The sequence below is a fragment of the Podarcis tiliguerta genome (assembly GCF_965153285.1).
Source record: "Podarcis tiliguerta genome assembly, chromosome: 4".
NCBI lineage: Eukaryota > Metazoa > Chordata > Lepidosauria > Squamata > Lacertidae > Podarcis > Podarcis tiliguerta.
The window spans coordinates 19,116,736-19,142,959 of NC_139537.1; the positions used below are offsets into that span (position 1 = coordinate 19,116,736).

The 26,224-nt window shown below is 44.0% G+C and overlaps 1 protein-coding gene and 1 long non-coding RNA gene across 2 annotated transcripts in view; one reads left to right on the forward strand and one right to left on the reverse strand.

Annotated features, from left to right (window-relative positions):
* Nucleotides 1-8,600: 8,600 nt before the first annotated feature.
* LOC310675627 (matrix metalloproteinase-27-like) lies at nt 8,601-22,583 on the reverse strand. The gene is made up of 10 exons (XM_083436587.1): nt 22,325-22,583; nt 19,897-20,135; nt 17,057-17,205; nt 16,848-16,976; nt 15,862-16,023; nt 13,523-13,643; nt 12,447-12,577; nt 10,366-10,525; nt 9,948-10,051; nt 8,601-9,060 (listed from the first exon to the last, which is right to left on the reverse strand). Exons 1-10 carry the CDS (start codon nt 22,523-22,525, stop codon nt 8,960-8,962), a joined length of 1,497 nt encoding a protein of 498 aa, XP_083292713.1. The 5' UTR covers nt 22,526-22,583; the 3' UTR covers nt 8,601-8,959.
* LOC310675894 overlaps nt 13,653-26,224 on the forward strand; it is a 45,803-nt gene continuing 33,231 nt past the window's right edge. Inside the window, exon 1 of the long non-coding RNA XR_014510291.1 lies at nt 13,653-15,471. This is a non-coding gene — a long non-coding RNA (uncharacterized lncRNA). The remainder of the gene's footprint in view (nt 15,472-26,224) is intronic.

The following is a 26,224-nucleotide window of genomic DNA, read 5'->3' on the forward strand; positions in this document are numbered from 1 at the left end:
GGTAAGGCTGGTGAAGAGCTCTGTGTGGAACTCTGGCAAGCTGCTACCAGTCACTATTTGGGAAAGGCAGCTTGCTATATTCTTCAGATAATGCACCTGCCAAATGTGAAGAAGCAACTATCTGTTGTTATAGGTATCTTGCCTAAAACACACCATTTTGCAAAGCAATTTTCCCAAATAGATTCTGTATAGTCATACCTTGGAAGCCGAACGGAAGCCGTTCCAGAAGTCTGTTCGTCTTCTAAAACGTTCTGCAACCAAGGCGCAGCTTCCAATTGGTTGCAGGAGCTTCCTGCACACAATCTGAAGCTGCGGAAGCCACGCTGGACATTTGGCTTCCAAAGAATATTCGCAAACCGGAACACTCACTGCCAGGTTTGTGGCCTTTGGGAGCCAAAGCATCCAAGTACCAAGGCGTTCAGCTTCCAAGGCACGACTGCATATTTTTGCTAATATATGCACTTTATAATAAACACTTTGCCCCAATATATGCATTTTTGTAACTATTACATGACTGCAGAATTGTATTTCAAAAATTCAGAGAAAAGCAGATTTTGAAAGATGTGGAACCAGTGTTCTGGTTTGCATATTGTTCTGGAAAGTGCATATTAGGTAGGTCCGATTTTAAATATGAACTAAACCAAATCCCTCCCCCATCCCTAATGGGTAAACAGATGACCTTTGTGTGTGACATTCTGCAAGCATTTCACCCAAAATGGAGACATCGGTGTTGGGCAGAGTGATCTGCACATGACACATGGCTGAAAGACACTTCACGATCACAACGCATAATCAAGTTTGGTGAAATAAAAGATTGCTTTCACTGCATGACATTGCATCTACACATGTCTGCTTCGTTGGAATTTCAGCTATCAGTTACTCAACAATATTCCAAATAGCACTTGCCTTCGCGGAGAAGGGTGGTAAAGTGTGTTTGCTCTTTAAGAAATCTGAAGTCTGTTAAACTCCCGTTACTGTTAATTATCCTAAATGTAAGTTTACTGGGTTATATTCTGAAAGATGCCCATGAACAACCATTACAATTATAGCCGGGTTTGGGTGTGCTATGAAAGAAATCACATACTGGATGCATTGGCAAGCTGTCGGTTCATTGCACCGTTACCAGTCTCCTAAATTATAGGGTACTTTGGCATGTAAATCAGCATTTTCTCTAAGTGAAGTTGACATCTCTCCAGTTGAGTTTGAGCATCCTGCTGGAAGAAACTATTTTGCAATAGCTCTTTGTGGGGTCTCGAAAGCCCTGCATGGCCACGGTTACAATCCCCAACTCTCTCAGGGTGGAGAAGTAGGTTGGGGTTTCTTGTTTAAGCACTTTTCTTCTGAGTACCTCAGAAACAAAGAAATCCTGTTGTAGGAATATAATAACACCAGGGCACCGTAGGGGGTTGTTTTAAGAATTACTGAGGTAATGTTTGTCAAGCATGTTGAGAGTATATAGGACACAATTCAGTGCCTAGCTGATTCCTTCCCTCTCCTGTTACTCTCTGGTCTTTTATATCTGTCCTATTAGGTTTCCCCAGTCTCCTGTTGGCACCTCACACAGAGATACACAAATGGAAGAAATGGAGAAAAGGCATAGCCTGAATTGTGTCCTAAAAGTATTATGATGATTTGGGCAGACTTGTATGATGATGATGATATTGCCACTGGGGAGGGAATATGAATATTCTTCCAACCACAATTTCACTCGCCATGGGTTTGTAGCTCAGTGATAGAACATTTGCTCTGCATGCAGAAGGTCACAGGTTCAATACCTGGTGTCTCTAGGTATGGCTGGGAATGTTCCTGCACCAAACCCTGGAGAATCACTTTCAGTCAGTTTAGGCTATACTAAACTAAATAGGCCAAAGAGAGGTCAGTCATACAGGCCTCTCTCACCCCATCAGTACCCTGCTCCTGTGACAGAGGTAAACGTTACTCCAGAATGACATCAATTTCCCTTCTTTCATCAACGGTGCAGCAATAGGTCCAGCGCTGAGGACCTCCTGGCCGTTCCCTCACTGCGAGAAGCCAAGTTACAGGGAACCAGGCCGAGGGCCTTCGCGGTAGTGGAACGCCCCCCCCCCCCCAGATGTCAAAGAGAAAAACAACTACCAGACTTTTAGAAGACATCTGAAGGCAGCCCTGTTTAGGGAGGCTTTTAATGTTTAACACACCACTGTATTTTAATACAGTGGTATGTCAGGTTGCATACGCTTCAGGTTACATATGCTTCAGGTTACAGACTCCACTAACCCAGAAATAGTGCTTCAGGTTAAGAAATTTGCTTCAGGATGAGAACAGAAATCGTGCTCCAGAGGTGCTGCGGCAGCGGGAGGCCCCATTAGCTAAAGTGGTGCTTCAGGTTAAGAACAGTTTCAGGTTAAGTACTGACCTCCGGAACGAATTAAGTACTTAACCCGAGGTACCACTGTACTCTGTTGGAAGCCGCCCAGAGTGGCTGGGGAAACCCAGCCTGATGGGCGGGGTATAAATAATAAATTCTATTCTATTCTATTCTATTCTATTCTATTCTATTCTATTCTATTCTATAGGTGGAGCATTTCCAGAGGCCATTTGTGCAGAGCTGTAGTTAGCACACCTGCACGAATTCGTGAAGGATGGTGCATGCATTTTCTCCTTGGATTATTTGCATCCAATTCAGAGCTCCCCTCCCCCAAAATAGATATTTTTCCTCTGTTTGGAATATTCCATCTGGTTCAGGATCTATGAGAAGAATCCGCAGCATCTAGATGCATTTGTTGCTTATAACTTGAAACTCTCTTGATGACACCCAAGGGCATATTTTGACATTCCAGATGTGGGTGTCATTCTTTCATCCGCATCCTAGCACTTAATGTACCATCTCAGCTGCTTTCTGGTAGTGCATCTAAAAAAGCAAACAAATTGACAGGCTATCCTTCGCAGCGGTCCATTTTAGGCCTTGTAATTATACCTCGGGGCATGTTTGCGTTTCTGAACCACAGGTTTAGTCACAGTCACGTGCCCTTCCAGAAATGCAGGCATAGATCAAAATGATTCAGTGATGTGCTTCCCCTCCCCCTTTATGCTACACAATTTTCATTAGATCCGATACCTTTATATTAGAGAGAATAAATGACACAGGCACAAGGCCGTTATTTATGTATTTACTTCGAACGTTTGAATCCTAGTCTTCATCCCATGGACTTTCAGAGGCGCTCACATAAAATGGAGGAACGAAAAACCACAAGAAAAACAACATATTGAAACTGCAGATTAGCATAAAATGAAATCTGATACACAGCCATCATGGGCACCAACCCTCACTCCCCCCAATGGGACAGAGCTGAGTCTCCCCCTAAAAAAAACTTTGAGGGGACAGGCCTCATCATGCCTCACTAAGGCTGCCGTGGACCTTTGCCAGGCCTTGCTAGTACCTTGGACCCTAGGACCTTGGACCTGGCTTGGAGCTGCAGAAACTTCACTGCTGCCATCTGCTGCTTGGAGCCCTTTATTACAACACACTCGGTTGGCTGCGGCAGTCTCTCAAATTGCAACGCTCTCGAATTTTGCATCGACTCCTCGGTTGCATCACCAAACTGACTGTGCCCCCTAAGAACACAGATTTGTTTTGGCACAGCTGGGCCTTAGGGGACTCAAATATGTTTTTGTACTGTTCCCTATTGAGCTAATCTCTTGTTGAGCCCCTGTTGCTTGTTAGCTGAATAAACTCATTGCATGCACATAGCTTAAGGTATGTGTGTGCTCTGAGGGAAGGCTGCTCCTCTGACATTCATATTGGAGTCTGAAGTTTCTTGGGTGGGGCTTGAGCCAGAAATTAATATAATATGAATACCCTCTAGACCAGCGATTCTCAAGCTATGGGTCACCAGATGTTGTTGGACTACAACTCCCATCATCCCTGAGCTCTGGCCTTGCTAGCCAGGGGTGATAGGAGTTGTAGTTCAACAACATCTGGGGACCCACAGGTTGAGAAAGGCTGGCTAGACCAACCTTTCTCAGCCTTGGGTTCCCAGATGTTGGATGACAATTCCCATCGTCCCTGACCAATGGTCCTACTAGCTAGGGATGATGGGAGTTGTAGTCCAACAACATCTGGGGACCTAAGGTTGAGAAAGGCTGTTCTAGACACTGACCCCAGATCTGGGGGCTGACCCAAGGGTTGCATAGTCCTCCATGAAACTATATGCAGAGCAGGGGCAAGAGATTTAAATAATGCCCATTCTCAGCATAGAGCGGCAAAGATGGGGAAAAAACAATATACTATCTGCCTGGCCACTTGCTCTTAAATGTGTAAAATGTTCTTTATTTTGCAAAATAGAGTGCAAAATAAAGAAAAAGCTTGCCTATGTTCCCTTAAAAGCACTTGACATGAAAACATTCACAGCAGAGAACCTCATTCCCATAACTTAATTACAGTGTTGGATTTTTTGCTATCTCTTCTCTTTTTCCCCCTGTTGGCATGTTTACTTAAAAAGAATGCTGATCCCCGTATCTTCATTTCCCTTGACACGGACTTTTTCCACATAAGAAAACATCTGTAATAGTTGTTTGATAACAAGTGATTTTAAAATGTTATGTGGTTTTTATTGTACAGATATAATAGTTGTAAACCGATTTGATCCTTTTTTAATGAAATTGCAGTGGGCAAGTCCTTTTTTAAAAAAACCAAAATAAATAAAAGTAAATGATTGTTATTTACCTTGGGACCTCATGGAGAAAGATGGGCAAGAAATCTGAAGAAGACAAAGTCATAATACAATGTTCTTATTCATTGCAGGGGGTTGGACAGTTTTACAGTTCTATGATTTTTCGTTTGTTTGTTTCTATTCCCATGCAACAACATGTCTGATCAACCCTACTTCAAAGTTTGCAATCAGAATGCATTAGCAAAATTATATATCTGCAAATACACCCAGACTGCATTCTTTCTTTCTGATCACAGAGTGCAGGTTTTAAGAATCAAAGGTCAAGAAAGGGGACAGTCAGAAGTATCGAATTCCTGCCTTTGCATGGAACACATTTCAGTGGCTTAGACTGGCCAAATGATGAAAGAATTTTGGAACAAACAAGTCCACTAGGTGGCAGAGGAAGATCTTCATATAACACACAGAGCCAGAGGAAATTCTTGCTGACACTGATGATGTCCACGGTGCTTTCTGAAAACCAACCTGTTTATTCTTTTGCATGCTAAAATGCTTAGCGATGACACCATCCCCTTCTAATATTTTTCCGTGCGCTTCTCTGGTTCGTCAGAAGTGGCTTAGTCCTGCTGGCCACATGACCCGGAAGCTGTATGCCGGCTCCCTCAGCCAATAAAGCGAGATGAGCGCCACAACCCCAGAGTCGGTCACGACTGGACCTAATGGTCAGGGGTCCCTTTACCTTTACCTTTAAAACTGGTGACCATCACTGCCTCCTTGTGGAAGGCAGTTCCATCATTTAACTGCACGCACTTGCAGTTTCGTTGGGCCCCAACAGACGGATTGGAATTTGTCGTGCAAGTTCCTCATCCACCTGAGTGCAAAGTTGGCTTCCACATGCACATGAAGCACGTCTTTCCTAGCCCGGAGCAGTCAAAGTGACGACTGACTCCTGCATCTTGCCGGTTGCTTCACTCTTTTGACATCAACGTACATGTTTGGTCACGAATAGAAGCGAGCCATTTGCAGAGTGAGAGGGTTGTTTAAATAGCATTTGCTTACAATGCTATTTAATCTCCAAGTTGCTCCTAAGCACATTTTTTTACCTTTATAAAATAGCAATAGCCGTGACTCATAAAAAGCCATGACTGAGCTGTAATTGTATAGGTAATTGTTCTTGTTTAGAGGATTCATCTGGCTAATCAAACACGATGTTTCATCTGGGAGTAGGCAGAATTACACCTTAAATTTATGGAAGATTACAATGACGGGGCATGGCTGCAGAGGACATGATGCCAGGGGTGGTGGGAGGCTTACAACTGAAGAGGCCTAAAGATTAGCCCAGCTCTCTAAGCTCTGTCTTGCAGATGCTGTTAAGATAATTCGGTGAAGGTGACAAGAAACACTGCACCTTCCAGTATCTCAAACCCAGTAAGTGGGTAGCTTGCCTATTATCATAGAATTGTGGACTTGGAAGGGACCCCACGAGTCATCTAGTCCAAGCCCCTGCAATGCAGGAATCTTAGCTAAAGCATCCATGACAGATGGTCATCCAACCTCTGCTTAAAAACCTCCAAGGAAGGAGAGTCCACAACCTCCCGAGGGAGACCATTCCACTGTAGAGCAGCTCTTACCATCAGAAAGTTCTTCCTGAAGTTATGATATATAATGAGTTGAAGAAAATGTCTAAATTAAAATTTGTAAAAAAACCCAGAAGCATTTTTGTTAGGGATTGTAGGAAAAGGCTTGCCAAGGGAAATAAAGAATTTCTTCATGTATGCGACAAAGGCAGCAAGAGTTTTAATAGCACAAGGATGGAAGAATGAGGAAATCCTGACAAAAGAACAGTAGCAAGAAAAATTGATGGATTATGCAGAATTGGCGAAATTGACATACAAACTGTGAGACAAGGACAACTGTGACTTTAAAGAAGAATGGGAACTTTTTACAAACGACTTAAAACAACAACAAAATGAATTGAACTCCTTGGCAGGTTTTGAATAAACATACCCAAATTTATTGATTGTTAACATAACAGACAGATAATTTAAGGATCTTTACAATTTTACAATATGCAGAGAATAACATGTGCTGAAAAATCAGAGAGAGGAGCTGAGGGAAGTCTTAGGGAGGGTTTTTCTTAGGGAGGGGGGAGGGGAAAATGGGGGGGGGTGAAGATGATATGTTTTGATAATTTGTTATGTTGAAATTCTTAATAAAAAATATTTTTTAAAAAAGAAAGTTCTTCCTGAAGTTAAGTCAGAATCACCTTTCTTGTAACTTGAAGCCATTGGTTTGAGCTCTAATCTCTCTGAAGCAGAAGAAAACAAGCTTGCTCCATCTTCTATTGAGATATTTGAAAATGGCTATTGTGTCTTCTCCCAGTCTCCTCTTTCCCAAGCTAATCCTACCCAGCTCCTCCAACCATTCCTCATCACTTGTAACTTCCTTATAACTACCAGTCCCAACCCAGCTACAATCGGTTATGACAAAGTGCCTTTGAAACTTATTTTATGATTTATTATTACCCTGCACATTTTCAGAAATACACAGGCAAATGGGCAGAGGTCCTTCCCTCGAGGAGCTTACAGACAACGATGAAAACAATAGATGGAAGGATAAATGAACAAATGCAGCCACAGCTACTTAACTGGGAATGATGACACTATGGGGATGAATGAGATCCAGCTGCTCAGCCACACTCCCTTACCCCAGATGAATTGTTACCTGCCAGCTGTCAGCAACAGCAGGATCCAGCTGCTTAGCCTTATTCCCTAGCCTCAGAGGACCCTAGAGGGATGTGTTGATTGGCAACCATCAATTGCCAGCAAGGCAGTTCCATCGCAGGCTGAGCGAGATCCAGCTGACTCAAAAGACTTTGGTAGGTGCCTGAAGAATCCCAGTTCCATATGGACACCATGCAGCTTCTGCTCCTGTGCCGGATTTGAGTGCACAGTCTGGGAGTCTTTTGTAAGCTGCTTTGAGAATCTCTCGGGGCCATTCTAACATAGGAATAATGCAGGAAAGCTAAGTTTTGTTCCATTGGTTCCAGGGGGAATAAGGCTCCAATCCCATACCCCATTGAACTCAACGGGGATTGGTTCTGGGTAGACGTGGGCAGGACCGAGGAAGGGAAGGGCCATAGTTCAGTGGCAGAGTCCTTGCTTTGGATGCACAAGGTTCCAGGTTCAATCCCAGGCATCTCCAAGTAGATAGAGGGACTAATGGTCTAACTAGGGATAAGGCAGCATCCCTATCTTCCCATGAGTTGCTGCAAGTTTAGCTGGGTTGGGACCTTGTTCCAAACTGTTGCACAATGCACAGCTGTTAACCACACGATGTTTGGTTTACCATGGGGATTAGATAATTTTCACTATAGTAACCCATTTTCAGGTGTTGAAAGTTTCCTAACGTATGCAAACACCTCACTGCTTTGCAATATCTGCCACTTAGAATGGCTTCCGCTTGTGGCAGCCACTGATCCACAGTCAATTAGTGTGAATGGGTGTACTTGCCTTAGTGAAACTTGATGATAAAGGCACCCTTGTTCATCTGATCCAGCCATAAGCCCCTGAAAATTGTTCCTTGAAGCATATGAAAGCGATTAGAGGATCGTTCTACACCATGCGCATTTCAGATACATACGCAGTGTTTGTTCTGAACTGTTTTTTCATCTTTCCCTTGTGTGTCTTTTCTGCTAAACTTTCCCAGTACAAACTGAATCACTTATGACCGAAAGCTGCCCCAACCTCTAATTTCCTATAACCTTTCCTTTCTTCCCTTTGAACAGTTGTATTTCTCATTATGCAATGTGAGGATTCTGTGCTTTATCTGAAAAAGTTGTGTAATATGTCAGAGCAGTTTCGTAATTGCTTTACATTTTTTAAAATTAAAAAACCCCTCAGAATTTAGTACTTCAGATTTCCTCTTATTCAAAAAACATTAAACGTAGACTGTAACAGTGAACCGGTTTTATTGCGAGCCCATTCAGAACATAAACACATTAAAGTTGCAAGCCTAAACACGCTGATCTTAAAGGAAGTCTCATTGAAATCAATGAGATTTACTCCTGTGCAGATATGTAAAGGATTGCACAGCACATCTCAGGAAGATACATTAGCGCAGTTATAAAAAGGCAGTTAAAGTCTTGCCACTGTTTTATATGTATAGTGATTAAATACAGACTGTTGAAAAAGGCATTTTGTTTTGAAGACAGAATTCAAGATTGCATAGTTCTGGATGTACTCGACTCTTGATGTCCTGGCAGAAATGTTAATGTTTTCTTCCCTTATAGGAAATGGATTTTTTAAATGCTAACAGCTAAACCAGCTGTTGCTGTTCATGACACAAATCACTCTTTTCGCATTCAGATCGAACTGCCACTGCTTCGACCCGCGGAACAAATAGAAGGATCCTAGAACCGAAAGGAGATTGTATTATTATAGCAGATTTATATTAAGGAGGGTTGGTATCAAGACAGTAGACAATGTTCCAAAACACTTTTGGGGACCATGACAGAAGAAAGGTGGGGTTTAAAATGCAAGATAATAGAATTTTGAACTCCTTGCAAATTGCTCCTGTGGCTGTAACTGTGGACTCAGCTACATTAGTAAAGAAAAAGTGCTTTATATGTCTGGGACACCAGATGGCGCTGTGGAGTCCTGGCTTTCACCAACCTTATTTCCCATAATAAAGTTTACAATGCATTTTCTTTTCTTGATGTGTCTAGATCCAGCCTTTGTTTGTCTTCAGAATTTCCCAGTACAGTAGTACCTCGGGTTAAGTACTTAATTTGTTCTGGAGGTCTGTTCTTAACCTGAAACTATTCTTAGCCTGAAGCACCACTTTAGCTAATGGGGCCTCCCGCTGCCGTGTGCCGCCAAAGCACAATTTCTGTTCTCATCCTGAAGCAAAGTTCTTAACCTGAGGTACTATTTCTGGGTTAGCGGAGTCTGTAACCTGAAGCGTATGTAACCTGAAGTCTATGTAACCCAAGGTACCACTGTACTGGAGAAGGTTGATGGATTTAGCAAATCAGGTTTCCTCTCCACTGCGTGATGATGTTTGCGATGCAATTATCCTATGAAGGTGTCTGAAAACGTTCAAGGCTGATGGGCTTTGATGCCACCAACTGTCAGAATCAGCAAACCCAGTATCATTAGCTTTTTCCTGATGACGTGAATGTCACTACAGAGAAGCAGCCAGGCTCCTATGAGGTCTCTCTCTCCCTATGAAATTATCAGCCAGCTCCATGATTCTATGCACGAACCTGTGTTAAGTTATGCAGAAAAGTCTCCTTACCATTGTGCTGAAAGGCAGCATCAACCTTCTGGCCAATTGCAGGAAAATCTTCTCTTATTTTTCTCGGGTAGCCCTTGTCCATGGATCGATTGTTTTCATCATATCTGAAGAAGACAAATTGATAAAATGAGTTCATTGACATCAGGCAGGGAGCCTGACCAAGGTGAGTTCAGCACACCATCCTAAAAAATTTGAATGAAAGGCATATAGTATGTAAAGATATAGCGTTTTTATCTGTTTTGGCTGCTATTTCTCCCCACTCCCCTTTCCTAAAACCCTTCTTAGCACAAGCACATGGTGAGATCACTGATATATTCTGAACTATCCTCTATTAGGACTTTGGAGAACATTCCCTGTGATAGCCCAAAGCAACATCTGTCCATGCACTGTTGCAAAATACATTCCCCAGAGATCTTACCTCCAGTACTTGTTCCCAACGAAGAAATAGGTTTTCCCAGTATTTTTATCCAAAGCAGCTGCATCAATTTTCTTAATGCGTTGTGGGAAGCCCAAATGGTCGATGGTTTGGGGGTAGCCAGGCTGCATCTGTAATCCGCTGAAGACCCAGAAGTGATTATCTGTTCAAACAGGCGGAAAATGTCGTGTGAATGAGTTTCTGGTTTCATTTAACAAAGCTCACATAGATGCAAATGTCCTCATTGCAAAACAGTGTACAGTGGTGCCCCGCAAGACGAATGCCTCGCAAGACGGAAAACCCGCTAGACGAAAGGGTTTTCCGTTTTGGAGGTGCTTCGCAGGACGAATTTGCTATGGGCTTGCTTCGCAAGACGAAAATGCCTTGCGATTCCTGGGTTTTCCCTCCCCCCCTTTTTCCCAAGCCCCTAAGACGCTTAACAGCTGATCTAAGCCGCTTATCAGCTGATCTAAGCCGCTAATAGCCTTTTAGCAGCTAATCCGCTAATCCCTTAAGCCTTTAATAGCCGCTAATAGCCTTTTAGCTGCTAATCCGCTAATCCCTTAAGCCTTTAATAGCCGCTAATAGCCGCTAAACTGCTAATAGTGCTAATAGTGCTAATCCGCTAATGGGCTTGCTTCACAAGACGAAAAAAACCCAAGACGAAGAGACTCGCGGAACGGATTCTTTTCGTCTTGCGAGGCACCACTGTAAATCAGTTCTAGTAGGTTTACATCTTCTAGAGAGCAAGGCTTATTCTATCTCTTTTTCCTGGGGATGTCGTACGCACCAGTTGGTCTGCTGAGGAAAAAGCAAAGTTCTCCTGAGCATGGCCTGGAGAACATACATGGGAGATGGGAAAGCCCATCTCAAAATGAAAATTGAGATTTACAAGGCTCCAGCTTGGATCAAAATCCACCCTGTAGAGAGATTCCCAGCTTCCCCTTCCCAACTCGCCAGCTGGGTACTTCCTCTCCCAACCTCAGATGTTTTGTACTGGATCTGGGTCTTTATTTGTTGAGTGTTAGGCACACACTAGGGAGACCTCAGCCGCTTACCATCTTAATTTTCCAATGATGCATTCAAATGAGCATATGCAAAGCTCACAGTCCTTTTCTCACCTACCTAGCAAAGTCCCTGCTTGTCACCTCCCCAAAAGAGCAGGAGACCTCAGGAGAATTCCCTGCCCCAGAGTCCTACCAATCACATTGCTAGTAAGATGGACAGAGGGGGCATAGGAGAATAAAACCTCCATCTCTCGCTTTCCTCCTTGATTAGCTGGTCCAGCTACTGTGAAATTAAGAGAGACTGGCATAACTTTCTAGGTTTCAGGCAGAAAATGTTAGTTTCTGTTTGCCACTGAGCAGCTGCTTAGAGTCACAAGGCTCTGTTTACATTCCAGAGACAGTCCAGGCTATTGGAAGTCTCACGGGAGAAGGGAGACGGATGTGACGTACTGGTTTCTCTGTTCCTTTGTTCAGTTGCTCTCTGCTCTCACAGGGAAAGGATGTATTTTTCTTTGCTCTCTGCATAGCTTAGTAATAAAAGCATAGCATGTAGCCATAAACCACATCACTTCTTCTGCTTTGGAAACTCTGCTGAATGGAGCAACGTGCCTGAGGCCTTATCAAAGGCTCAGGTCCTTAATTATTCGTCGGAGGGCGATTCTGAAGGACTCAGCCGGAAGATGAGCTTTATAAGCTTGGCCGAGTGGAGATTCCGACAGAAAATCCTTTCCCAACTCAACCTGGAGATGATGGAGGTTGAAGCTGGAATCTTCTGCACACTAAACAGATGCTTTGCTGCTTAGCTACAGTCCTTACCGGTACTCCAGAGTAGAATAATTCTCCCAATCAATGGCTGTATACCACTCCCAAATTCAAGGGCAGCATGTGTCCAATTGGGCATCACAAGTAAGGAAAGGGCTATTGCCCACATGCCCTGCACTCTGTTGGTGCAGATCTCCTGTAGGCATCTGATTGGCCATTGTGGGAAACAGTGGCCAACACCTTGGAGGCTTCTGAATGCCAGTTGCTGAAACTACTTTCAACAAGACAAATAAGGATAATTTCAGGGCGGCTTACCTTTAAAAAAGAGGAGCTGATCTTTCATATTTTCATAAGCAGCTTGGATGTTAGATGGTAAAGAAGGCCAAAAGGTAGAAATTGATTCAAAATCAACTTCTGAATGACTGGGATACACTCTCCAGAGGTGCCTGAAATGAATAGGATTGTTTGTGGTTTGTCTAGTAAATAATAAATTTAAAAATAGTCTAGTAGCACCTTAGAGACCAGCCACGTTGGTTCTAGGTATAAGCTTTCATGTGCATGCTTATACCTAGAACAAACTTAGTTGGTCTCTAAGGTGCTACTGGACTATTTTTTAATTTTTTATTTCGACTGTGTCGGACCAACACTGCTACCTACCTGATTGGTAGGTATATAATAATAATTTCTTTGTGAGGAGGACAACACAGATGTTTGGTGCTTCTGCAGCCCATCTGGCTGGTTCCTAGATTGCCTTTTTAAGGATCCTTCTTAGCAATGGAGTGTTGCATCATTGCACCTTTCCCTGCAGTCCATTCTAGAATGTGTGCCAGTGCTTTGAATCCAGTCCTTTGAGGCTGGGTGGGGGACACGGAATTATCAACTATTTCAGCAAGTCCAGCTACCACATGAAGTCTTTGAGTCACCAAAAATGCATTCTGTGAATGCTAAGTAGCTGACAAGATTAGCTGTCAACTTCCCATCCCAAGTCCACAATCTAGTGTGACCAAGATAGGATTGGGCTCATCAAGGGCAAGGAGGATGTCTAGTCCCCACTCAGCTCTTATGAATGAATGGATACAATTTACCCCTAAAAGGAACGGTAAATTACTTGGGGACATAGTTGCAGTGAGACTACCAGCTCATCCCTTACGGACAAGGTTCCTGCTGGGTTGCATCTTTCAGGTAGGTGTGTGTGTGTGTCATTTATAAATGCTTTTTCTTCATACTCACATACTCCATTCAACATAATTACATGCATTTCTATAATGATGATTTTAATTAATTAGAAGAATCGCTACAGCTGTCCATCCATACACTTGTCTGCATATTCAGGCCACAGGGAAAATGCAAACTTCAGTTTTTAAACAGATTCCAAGGGTGTTTGTACTTACCTGCCCCGCAGGAAAATGATTTCCCTTCGCATCGTAGTGACGGCATCAAACGTCATTTTCGGATCACAGGCCTTAGGGATTGATGGCTTCACTGGCTTCTTGGGTGGGTTTCGCGATGGTCCTAAAAATAAGAAGGACCATTTCAACCCCTTGCTGACAATACTTACCTCTCCTCCCCAAAGTACAAGGTGATAGATGTGGTCCTCCTTCATTTTATCTGCGCAACAATCCTGCGAAGTAGGTTATGCTGAGAGATTGTACCTGGCCTGGGGCTCTCTAGGGAGCTTCGTCATGGGGATTTGAACTTGGGCTTATCCTATCACCTCTCAAGCAGGCAAATAAGTGCAGGAGGCTGGACCAACAGAATTTGAGGTTTTGCACAAGGTGTTTCTATGGGATGCAGATGGCGCTATGGGTTAAACCACAGAGCCTAGGACTTGCTGATCAGAAGGTCTGCGGTTTGAATCCGCACAATGGGGTGAGCTCCTGTTGCTCAGTCCCTGCTCCTGCCAACCTAGCAGTTCAAAAGCATGTCAAAGTGCAAGTAGATAAATAGGTACCGCTCTGGCGGGAAGGCAAACGGTGTTTCTGTGTGCTGCTCTGGTTCGCCAGAAGTGGCTTAGTCATGCTGGCCACATGACCCGGAAGCTGTATGCCGGCTCCCTCGGCCAATAAAGCGAGATGAGTGCCGCAACCCCAGAGTCGGTCACGACTGGACCTTTACCTTTACAAGGTGTTTCTAGCTCACATGCCGGACCACCAGCAGCTCCTCCTCTCAGATGGATTGTGGCTACTCATATACTTTATTATTATTTTTATATAATTTTTATTAGGTTTTTTTAACATATCATTTTCAACCGTAATTAAACATACTTTTACATCTTATTCAATTTTTTTACTTCCATCAATCCTGTCTGAAAATTTTCCAATCTAATCTTTCAGTATGCATTTCTCATCATCCCTATTACATTTCAAACTCATAACCAATATCTCTATCTTTTTCTACTTTGTAACACTTCATATATTTCTCCTTACAAAACTTCTTGGAGTCCTACTAGCGTAATTTGTTGATTACAGTTGCTCTTCAAATAATTCATAGGCTACGCACATACATTAAAGCACATTTTCTAGCTCAAAGAATTCTGGGCGCTGTAGTTTATACCTCAGAGAGTGGCGATTCCCAGGAACCCTTAACAAACTGCCGCACCCAGAATTCTCTGAGGGAAAGAATGTGTTTCATAGAACCATAGAGATGGAAGGGACCTCAAGAGCCCAACCCCCTGTGATGCAGAAATCTCAGTTTAAGCATCCATGACAGATGACCATCCAACCTCTGCTTAAAAACCTCCATGAAATGAGAGTCTACAACCTTCCGACGGAGACTGTTCAAACTGTGCTTTAAAGTTACAGTGTGCATGTGGCCATGTGACTCAGCCTCACATGTTGGAATTTCACCATTTGCAGAGGCAGATTTAGGGCATTGTGGCCAGTTCTGCCACACTGGGCTCTGAGCCTTGGGGGCGCCACAGGACACCACAACCATGGCATAGTGAATTGAGAAGAATTGAATTGGGAGGAAGGGGCACTGAATTCTGAGCTTGCACAGGGTGCCGCTAAAATTTGAAAGATCGGAGTCTGCCCCTGACCATTTGGCTCAAACAGGCTACTTGCTACTACAGCGACTGCAGCAGCCATCCACCTTAACCCACAAGTTTTATTCCAATACAGTGGTACTTCGGGTTACAGATGCTTCAGGTTACAAACACTTCAGGTTACAGACTCCACTAACTCCGAAATAGTACCTCGGGTTAAGAACTTTGCTTCAGGAAGAGAACAGAAATTGTGTGGTGGCGGCACGATGGCAGCGGGAGGCCCCATTAGCTAAAGTGGTACCTCAGGTTAAGAAGAGACCTCCAGAACAAATTAAGTTCTTAACTTGAGGTACCACTGTAGTGGAAGCAGGCTGTGCAGAGCTTATCTGAGGCCCAGGGTGGGAGTCTTGTTCTTGACATTACAGCGTAAATCCGGCAGGCCCCTGGGAGGGTGCCCCAGATTGTTTAGCCCTCCAAGACCTGGGCAAGTGTACCCATATGCCCTCCCCTCTGCGTGGGCCTGAGTGGAAGTGTGTGTGTGTGTGTGTGTGTGTGTGTGTGTATGCACACCAACACACAAGCACATACAAATACGCACAAACACACATGACTGTCCTTTTCAACTCACTGGAGGAAAAAAATTTGTACACACAACTTAGGATTCTACGCATACATTCTAACTATAGAGATGTTGATATTATGCTCTTGGTTATTACCACATGTTTTGGACTTCTTCTCTTGTCTTACCATAGATGGCCTGAATGCCATCAATATCATCTTGGGTGAGTGGGAAATCGATGGGCTCCATGAGTTTGTAATTGGGGAACATCAGTGCTCTTGGGTCGCCAGAATGTGCAAGGCCGAGGGCGTGGCCAATCTCATGAGTAGCAACAAGCATCAGGTTGAATTCTAAATGACGAAACAAGTGCGCAAAGACAAGTTACATGTGCAGCCTGACGTGTGTTCTGCCTCCCGCTGAATTCCATGGGTCTTACTCTCAAGTAAGTGTGTCCACGATTGCTTGGATGAAGATGGAGAATATAGCAAATATTTAAAATGTATTTATAATGCATACCATAACTTGCTATGGATTTACATTCCAGTATAACCTTTAACAGGGACGCGGGTGGCGCTGTGGGTTGAACCACAGAGCCTAGGACTTGCCGATCAGAAGGTCAGCGGTTCAAATCCCTGCAACGGGGTGAGCTCCCGTTGCTCGGTCCCTGCTCCTGCCAACCCAGCAGTTCAAAAGCACGTCAAAGTGCAAGTAGATAAATAGGTACTACTCCGGTAGGAAGGTAAACGGCTTTTCCGTGCACTCCTCTGGTTCGCCAGAGCGGCTTTGTCACGCTGGCCACATGACCTGGAAGCTGTTCACCGGCTTCCTCGACCAATAAAGCGAGATGTGCGTCGCAACCCCAGAGTCGGCCACGACTGGACCTAATGGTCAGGGGTCCCTTTACCTTTTATAACCTTTAACCTGAACTAAGGAGGGAATGAAAATTCTAAAGGTTCCTATTTGAAGGGTGTGCTTGGCTGCCCAACAAAATTTCCATTTTTCTCATTTAAGTTTCACTTTATGTTTTCTCTCAAGGATTGAAGAAAGAGCCCCGTGGTGTAGACAGAGAGGCATGGAAGGCTACACTGGGCCTCTGGACCTGAGGTTCCCCACCTCACCCCAATCAACCCTACGTGGAGCCATCATTTCTGCAAGGGACCCTTGTTCAACTTACGGACTAAGCTGGCAGTCCAATTTTCGTCGTCATCCAAGTGAACGTTTCCACGGAAGGGGTCACTGGGGGGGAATGCATGACCGAGGACTCCCAGAGGACCGTCAAAACGCCGAGGACAGTTGCCATGTGCTGATCGAAAGCATAGGGAGGAGTCATTATTCATGTACTGCTATAGCAATGGAAAGAGTTCAACGAATCTCATATACTACCTCCAGTTACAAACACAATATAGAAGTCTGCTGTCTCTTCGTAAACCCTGCTGAAAGTCAGAGGAGTCACTGCACTCCAGATTTCAAATGCCTTTTGGATAGATGTGTCCACATCAGCTTGTTTCATATCAGGGGTGTAATTCACAATCCTAAAGGAGTAAAATGCAAGAAATGGTTTCACCTTCATCTTTATCGTTGCTGTCACAATCCATGATGAGCTTTTAAGAACTGAAGATTTTAATTAAGTTCAGAGATGGGCTGGAGATGTTGCCAAGCAGCTTTTGATTTCTGCCAGATTTCACTTTTGATCAGTTCCAGAATATGGGCCCAATTCACATGACTTGATGTTGTTGTTGTTGTTGTTGAATCAAATGTGATGAATTTAAGCTATCTCCATCACTCCCCCAACATTTTGTTGCAATTAACTGGTTTTGTACATGTTCCAGCTTTCTGCTGACTACGTCCTGATGCAGCCAGCAGGATTAACCATCTGTTCCTATGCATTTTTAATCACATGAAAGTCCACATACGCAAGTAAATGTGTTTAATTATTGCAGTCTTACTAATCAATCTTATGCATTTAAAAAAAAAAATGTAAAGGACCCCTGACAGTTAAGTCCAGTCGTGAACGACTCTGGGGTTGCACGCTCATCTCGATTTATTGGCCGAGGGAGCCGGCGTACAGCTTCCGGGTCATGTAGCCAGCATGACTAAGCTGCTACTGGCAAAACCAGAGCAGTGCATGGAAATGCCGTTTACCTTCCCACCGGAGTGGTACCTACTTATCTACTTGCATTTTGACGTGCTTTCGAACTGCTAGGTTGGCAGGAGCTGGGACAGAGCAACGGGAGCTCACCCCGTCGTGGGGATTCGAACTGCCGACCTTCCAATCAGCAAGCCCTAGGCTAGCCAAGCAGTTGTGTGCTTAGGGTTTTAGCTTTGTAGCAGGGCTGGCCCACCAGGAGGCAAAGTCAGGCAACCACAGGGCAGCAGATCTCAATATAGAAGAAGAAGTTTGGATTTGATATCCTGCTTTATCACTACCCGAAGGAGTCTCAACGCAGCTAACATTCTGCTTTCCCTTCCTTCCTCACAACAAACACTCTGTGAGGTGAGTGGGGCTGAGAGACTTCAAAGAAGTGTGACTGGCCCACGGTCACCCAGCAGCTGCATGTGGAGGAGTGGAGACGCGAACCCGGTTCCCCAGATTACGAGTCTATCGCTCTTAACCACTATACCACACTGGCTTTTTAGAATCATAGAATCATAGAGTTGGAAGAGACCACAAGGGCCATCGAGTCCAACCCCCTGCCAAGCAGGAAACACCATCAGAGCACTCCTGACATATGGTTGTCAAGCCTCTGCTTAAAGACCTCCAAATAAGGAGATTCCACCACACTCCTTGGCAACAAATTCCACTGTCGAACAGCTCTTACTGTCAGGAAGTTCTTCCTAATGTTTAGGTGGAATCTTCTTTCTTGTAGTTTGGATCCATTGCTCCATGTCTGCTTCTCTGGAGCAGCAGAAAACAACCTTTCTCCCTCCTCTATGTGACATCCTTTTATATATTTGAACATGGCTATCATATCACCCCTTAACCTCCTCTTCTCCAGGCTAAACATGCCCAGCTCCCTTAGCCGTTCCTCATAAGGCATAGTTTCCAGGCCTTTGACCGTTTTGGTTGCCCTCCTCTGGACACGTTCCAGTTTGTCAGTTTTGTTCCATCCTTGTTGCCAGTGTGGATCTCCACTCACCCCTTCCTCCCTGGTGGGAAGGAAGGGGAGCCCTTTTGTAGTTTGTCTCAGATACCAAAATGTCTTGGGCCAGCCCTGCTTCGTAAACACACTTATTGGAGAGTAAAACTCATTGAATTCAGCAGAAGGAACATGCATTGGGACAGGTAGTTAATTAGTCTATGCAGGCGTATTCATAAGACCAGGTTAGCATGTCAAAATCCCCTGAAACAGAGCCCTTCTCCTGGGTTGATTCCACTATGGAAGCAATGGTCATGGAAAGCAAGTCTAAGAAAATGGTCATGGAAAGCAAGTCTAAAAACCATTCCAAAGCAGTTTAAGTAGGGCACTGAAGGGCATCTTAAATACACAGGCCGGGTAAGGGCTGTGGCTCAGTGGTAGAGTATTTGCCTTGCATACAAAATTCACAGGTTCAACCCCCAACATCTCCATATAGGACTGTAGATATAACTTTCTTACAACGTTTAATGCAGTTTCCCTTTGCTGGTAGCTCGCTGCTCTGCAGCACCCTCTGGTGTCCCATTTTAATAACACATTTTTAATGTTATAAACCACAAGTGTAGATGCGCCCATGCGCCCCTGGAAACCAGGAAAGCCACTGCCAGTCAGTGTGGATGATCTTGAACTAGATGGGTTGATGGTCTGACTCGGTATAAGTCAACTTCCCATGTTCCTTTGGCTATTGTTCTTTACTCTGGACTCAGCTACATTCGTAAAGATAAAGCCTTTTATATGTGTTATATGTGTGACACCAGATGGCGCTGTGGAGTCCCGCCTTTCGCCAATGGGATTTTGCTGTATGAAGTTTACAACGCGTTTAATTGAATCACTTTTTTAAAATGTGTCTAGATCAGGCACCCCCAAACTCGGCCCTCCAGATGTTTTGGGACTACAATTCCCATCATCCCTGACCACTGGTCCTGTTAGCTAGGGATGATGGGAGTTGTAGTCCCAAAACAGCTGGAGGGCTGAGTTTGGGGATGCCTGGTCTTGATCCACCCTAGGTGTGCGTGTTACCATTCAGAATAAGGAATCTCCCCCACCTCCTATGATTCATCCTAACTGCCACCCCAAATTGTTTGTTACCTGTATGTAAGCTTGGTTTTGTCCCACCCAGGAAGGGCCAGGACGTACTGTCCAATATCAGGTACGCCACATCTGGGTTGCTCCATCACTTTCATGGTGTCAGTGTCTATCATTCCAGTTACGTTCAGTCCAAAAAATTCTTGCATTTGTTGGATTTTCTCCACAAAGGAAGATTTATTGCTTTTCCAGCCTCGATGTTGTGGTTCATTTCCCTGCTCATAAAACTGATTTAGATATTCCTGATAAAAAGAGATAATAGTAAATTTGCTACAGGATTGTGAAGGGGCCTTCTAAAAACCACCACCACCACCACCTGTTGTGATTTCTGCATTAGAATATGAAGAGTTTTGCATTTTCCAAACAACAATTTCTTAGGAATATTAAATAAATAAATGAAATCCTCTCTAGTTATTATTTGATCACCTCTGCTGATTTTACATTATTATTATTATTATTATTATTATTATTATTATTATTAGAAGGAACCATGAGTGTGTATCATTTATTTAGGTGGAAGAATTTTCTGTACTGCTAATGTTAAGAAAAAATACAGCACAAAACCAACAATGACTGCATGGCTGTATAGGATCCATTTATTATTTATACACATATTTATATATTTTATTTCATTTATTTTTTAAAAAAAATCAAAGTGGTTTACAGCAACGGTACATAAAACTCTACAATAAAAACTGTGTAAAAAAGTTTGGTTTTTGGTCTATTATACCAGCCTTGCAAATGGGTACAAAAAACGGTTATAGCCTAAATGGTTAGGAGTCTGTCTTACCATGATCACAGAGTGTGGGTGACAGGAGTCACCAGCAAAGTGGTTAATGGCTCACATCAGTCATTTATTCAAGCCTGGTTGCTATAGGTGACTAGGTGACTAGGAATTCTTTGCAGGCGAGTGAGCAGGATTGCCAAAAAGGGGGATTTATTATACAGTAATTATTTCATTTTTAACCTTTCCTATCTCCAAAGTCTCAGGGTAAGCAATAATACCAGAAAAGGTCCTGAGGCCAAGAATAATCACCCCCCAGTTGCATTTTATTTAGGCATTCCTACCCCACCCCCTGCCAATCATTTAATCTAGGTGCAACATTGAGAAAATCTGAAACGCTGAGAACAAAAGTGAAGCACAGTAGTGATCAGGAAAGTGAGAATGATCTTTTAAATGGTGTTCAAAGAACTTACATGTGCACCAAAATAATAACTCCAACCCACATCCACAGACACTTCAAGTTGAATCTAGCCCTCATCATCCCTGAACGAAAAGCACAAAGAAAAAGAAGGGAAAGAACGAGGAAAGGAGGGGTGTGTGTGAGTGGTTAGAAGTGGTTGTAGTACAGATGATCATCTAGTGCAAAAGAAGGACGGAGATTACAGTGGACTGATCATCGGCTGGATAGCTCAGTTGGTAGAGCATGAGACTCTTAATCTTAGGGTTGTGGGTTCGAACCCCACGTCGGGGAAAAATTCCTTCATTGCAGGAGGTTGGATGAGTTGACCCTTGTGGTCCCTTTCAACTCAATGAATCTATGATCTACTGAGATCATGAGGTTCAGGTGACATTTGTTGTTGTTTTTTCCAATGTTTTTTATTAATTTTTCAAATTTATAACAAACAGATAGGAAAAAGAAAATAAAAAAAAACCAAACCAACAAACATTTATCCTGATTATAATAATTCCACTTTTGTTAACATTCTTAGGTGACTTCCTCAAATCCCCCTGGCTGAGTTTCCATATAAATCATTGTAACAGTTTTCCAAAACTATTTCCCCATAAAATTTACTTGGTCAATTAACATCTTATTTTCTTTTCATTTTTAACTTTAACACAATATCTTACACATCACATTTTCAAATCCTAGGCCTATTTGGTACTCGCAAGTAATTCTAATTATATTATCTTAAGATATTTAGCTAAAGAGGCTCAGGTGACATTTGAACCAGCCCAGGCATCACCTTTCAGCACTTAGGCGCAAGTAAAGAAAGTCCTTCAGTGATTTCTTAAAATCAGCCTTAACAACATCAACAGATTACAATGCTGAGCACTTTCAGGGACTCACAGTGCTTCCAGTACAATCTCTGACAACAACTTCGCAACAAATTAATCCAGTATAATTGTCGTATTGCAGATGTAGGGAATGAGATTGGGTGATAGTGGCTTGCGACAGACCACCTCCACCACAAAGGTGAGGTTTGAACCAGCGACCTCCTTATTTGCAGCTCCGTTTCTTAGACACCACGCTACCTCAAATGAACTGCCGTTCCTGATCAGCCACACAAGCCCCTGCCCCAAAAGACCTGCCAGAAGTATCCTTAGGCTCAAGCCTTGCCTCCAGAGGAAGGGTCCTGGAATTAGAATCGGAAAGGCATGCACTAGCCATGACCTCCAAGTTTCTCAGGGGCTGATCACGTTTGTTACCTGTGCAAGCTGTCTTTTCTGTTCTTCACTTTGCTTCCCTGAAAAAATGGGCAATCCGTATGAAAATGTGGCCGACAGTAGGACAAGCAGGAGACTCGTCATCTTAAAGCTGGGTGGTCTTGCTTTGTGAGAAGGGTCGATGGCATGTTCTGCTCTTGCAGTAATTCTGACTTTCAGGCTCCTTTCTGCTTTAGGTTTCATAAAGCCAGCTGTGGACTGACTCACAGTTTATCATGCTCTGATTAGCAACAGAAAACATAAGGCTCACTAGAGGGTGTCACAATGCAAGTAAACTCAAAAAGCCTGATTTTGTAACCCTTTGTTGCAGCTAATAAATGATGTTCTGCAAACCCTCCCACCGCCCAAAAAACCCCGCCAACACACACACACACACACACACACACACACACACTGATAACCTTCTTTAGCAGCCTGACACCATATTGGCAAGCATAAGGTAAAGGTAAAGGTACCCCTGCCCGTACGGGCCAGTCGTGACTGACTCTAGGGTTGTGCACCCATCTCACTTAAAAGGCCGGGGGCCAGCGCTGTCCGGAGACACTTCCGGGTCACGTGGCCAGCGTGACGAAGCTGCTCTGGCGAGCCAGCACCAGAGCAGCACACGGAAATGCTGTTTACCTTCCCGCTATAAAGCGGTACCAATTTATCTACTTGCACTTAAGGGTGCTTTCGAACTGCTAGGTGGGCAGGAGCTGGGACCGAAAGATGGGAGCTCACCCCGCCGCGGGGATTCGAACCGCCGACCATGGATGGTGGCTAACAGGTTGAGGTTGAATCCTGACAAGACAAAAGTACTGTTTCTGGGGGACAGGAGGTGGGAGGGTGTCAAGCACTTCCTGGTCCTGAATGGGGTAACTGTGCCCCTGAAGGACCAGGTGCGCAGCCTGGGATCATTCTGGACTCACACGGAGGCACAGGTCAATTCTGTGTCCAGGGCAGCTGTTTATCAGCTCCATCTGGTCCGCAGGCTGAGACCCTACCTGCCCGTGGACTGTCTCGCCAGAGTGGTGCATGCTTTGGTTATCTCCTGCTTGGACTACTGCAATGCGCTCTATGTGGGGCTACCTTTGAAGGTGACCCGGAAACTACAACTAATCCAGAATGCAGCGGCCAGACTAGTGACTGGGAGCGGCCGCCGACACCATATAACACCGGTTTTGAAAGACCAACACTGGCTCCCAGTACGTTTCCGAGCACAATTCAAAGTGTTGGTGCTGACCTTTAAAGCCCTAAACAGCTTCGGTCCAATATACCTGACGGAGCCTCTCAACCTCCATTGTTCTGCCAGGACACTGAGATCCAGTGCTGAGGGCCTTCTGGCGGTTCCCTCGCTGCGAGAAGCCAAGTAACAGGGAAGCAGGCAGAGGGCCTTCTCGGTAGTGGCACCCTCCCTGTGGAACACCCTCCCACCAGATGTCAAAGAGAAAAATAACTACCAAACTTTTAGAAGACATCTGAAGGCAGCCCTGTTTAGGGAAGCTTTTAATATTTAATAGGCTATTGTATTTTAGTGTTTTGTTGGAAGCCGCCCAGAGTGACTGGGGAAACCCAGCCAGATGGGCGGGGTCTAAATAAATTATTATTATTATTATTATTATTATTATTATTATTATTATTATTATTTGTCCTTTAAAGGATTATCGCCTGAGAATGTGCCTGTGCACCATAAGAAAAAGGTCCCCGACTGCTGTTCCACACCCAGGCTGTATGTGGTCTGAGACCAAAAGAGGGAGGGAAGGAATATGACAAAGGTAGCTTATTTTACATAGGAGACATGTTGGATTAGACCAGAAGTCCATCTAATCCCACAGAAGCTAACTAGGTGTCCCCAGGTTGCCCCTTGGAGGAGAAGACCTTTGTTCAGCTCACCTCCCACTTCAGGAGCTGGTACTAATCTTCTGGAAGTCCTCCATCAACCACAAATTGCTGACATTTCCTCTGTTGAGTAAGTTTGCAAAACATGTTTCAAAACTCATATATTCCAAAACAAGTTGTTGTCACCAGGAGGTTGTCTGTTCCTGTACAGCAGGGATGGGGAACCTGAGGACCTCCAAATGATCATAGAATAATAGACTCTTAGAGTTGGAAGGGACCCCAAGAGTCATCTAGTCCAACCCCCTGCAATGCAGTAATCTCAAGCATCCATGACAGATGGCTGTCCAACCTCTGCTTCAAAACCTCCGAGGATGGAGAGTCCACCACCTTCCCAAGGGAGATCGTTCCACTGTTAAAAACTCTTATTGTCAGAAAGTTTATCCGAATTTTTAGTAGGAATTTGCATTCTTGCAACTTGAAGCTGTTAGTTCAAAAATTTGAATTCATTTAAAGTAGCTAGGTGTTCCCTTACTACCTCTTTTCCTACCTTGGGCTGCAGCTCCCGCCTCACATCATTTATTCTGTTATTGCCAGGCTGGGCATCACTTTTCTCTTGGGTGAAGACAGAGGCAAAGTAGCTGTGGAGTAGTCCTGCCTTTTCTCTGTCACCCAATAGCATTTCTCCGTCTTCCCCATGTAGAAGACCTACCACTTGATGTTAGACTACAACTCCCATCAGACCAGACCATTGGCAATGCTGACTGGGGCTGATTGGAGGTGTAATCCAACAACTTCCAGTGGGCCATACTTTTCCCATCCCTGCCTCCTCTCAAGGTCCTATAGGTACTAGAAGGAGATGAAGTTCTCAGAACCTCAAATGGATGAGGAGGTTCACCATCGTCTGCAAAATTGCCTGTTACTAAATTCCCTTGCTGCAACTTTCATCACCATGAGGCAACATCTGTGCTCTGTTTTAAGCTTCTTGCTTCACCACCATCCTGTTCCCATGGAGTAGAACACAAATTTAGCAGCAGAATGTGACATGTTGTTTATATGTAGTAACGTATTTTGGGAACTACTTTCTCCATTTGTTCTCCATAGCTTTGGACATCTCTTGAGATATCATTGCCCAACTCAGCACAAGGGGTCCTGAGGTTGGGGTGGCAGACTTCCTCATCCTTTGGATTCCCAGCGCCATTTTGAATCAAGATGGTGCAATGAGAAAGTCACTTTGGTGTGACTTTTGTTTTGTTTTATTTATTAAATTTGTATACCGGCCTTCGTCCGAAGACCACAGGGCTGTTGACAACATAAAAATGCAAAATGAAAACACAAAATACGTAACAGAACAAAACAAAGCAATAACTCCCCTCCCAGAGACACATTTAAATTGCCGTAGAATTTTAATCAGCCCAATGGCTGGTTGAAGAGAAACGTTTTTGCCTGATGCCTAAAGATATGTAATGAAGGCACCTGGCGAGCTTCCTCAGGGAGAGCATTCCACAAATGGAAAGCCACAGCTTAAAATACCCATTCCCATGTTGCCACCCTGCAGACCTCTTGTTGGAAAGGCCCCTCTAGAACATTACAAAATGTACGTCTTATTATCTTATTATATCATATTATACCAGCCTTTAAGTGCATAAGAACATTGCATTTGCCCGTGAACATTTTCAGACTAAAAGTGCTCTGAAATATATTTGTTTGTGTGTGTTCCCTGATACTAGGGCAGCTCTTGCTACAGTGTCATCATATTTTGTTAGGGTTTCTGGGCTTGACCCTGGCCAACCTTTCATTCTCCACTGGTTCTTGCATAAGAGCATAAGGAGAACCTGCCAGATCAGGCCCATGTTCCATCTAGTCTAGCATCCTGTTCTCACAACGGCCAACCAGATGCTTGTTGCAGAAAATGAGCACAACAGCACTGTGTTCCCTTGCAACTGGTGCTGAGAAGCATTACTGCCTCCAGCCACAGAGGCAGAGCATAGCCACCATGACTTGTAGCGATTGATAGCTTTCTCTTCCATGAAGACTCCTCCTCTACTTTTCCCTTCTCAAGGTAGG

What these genes read in the sequence shown, in the direction of transcription:
- LOC310675627 (XM_083436587.1), bottom strand. Translation starts at nt 22,525, where the DNA reads ATGAAACCTAAAGCAGAAAGGAGCCTGAAAGTCAGAATTACTGCAAGA. An exon ending in TATTGTGTTTGTAACTGGAG is followed by an intron (nt 16,977 to 17,056) that starts GTAGTATATGAG and finishes GCTTTCGATCAG; the next exon opens with CACATGGCAACTGTCCTCGG. An exon ending in TTGGACTGCCAGCTTAGTCC is followed by an intron (nt 16,024 to 16,847) that starts GTAAGTTGAACA and finishes TTCGTCATTTAG; the next exon opens with AATTCAACCTGATGCTTGTT.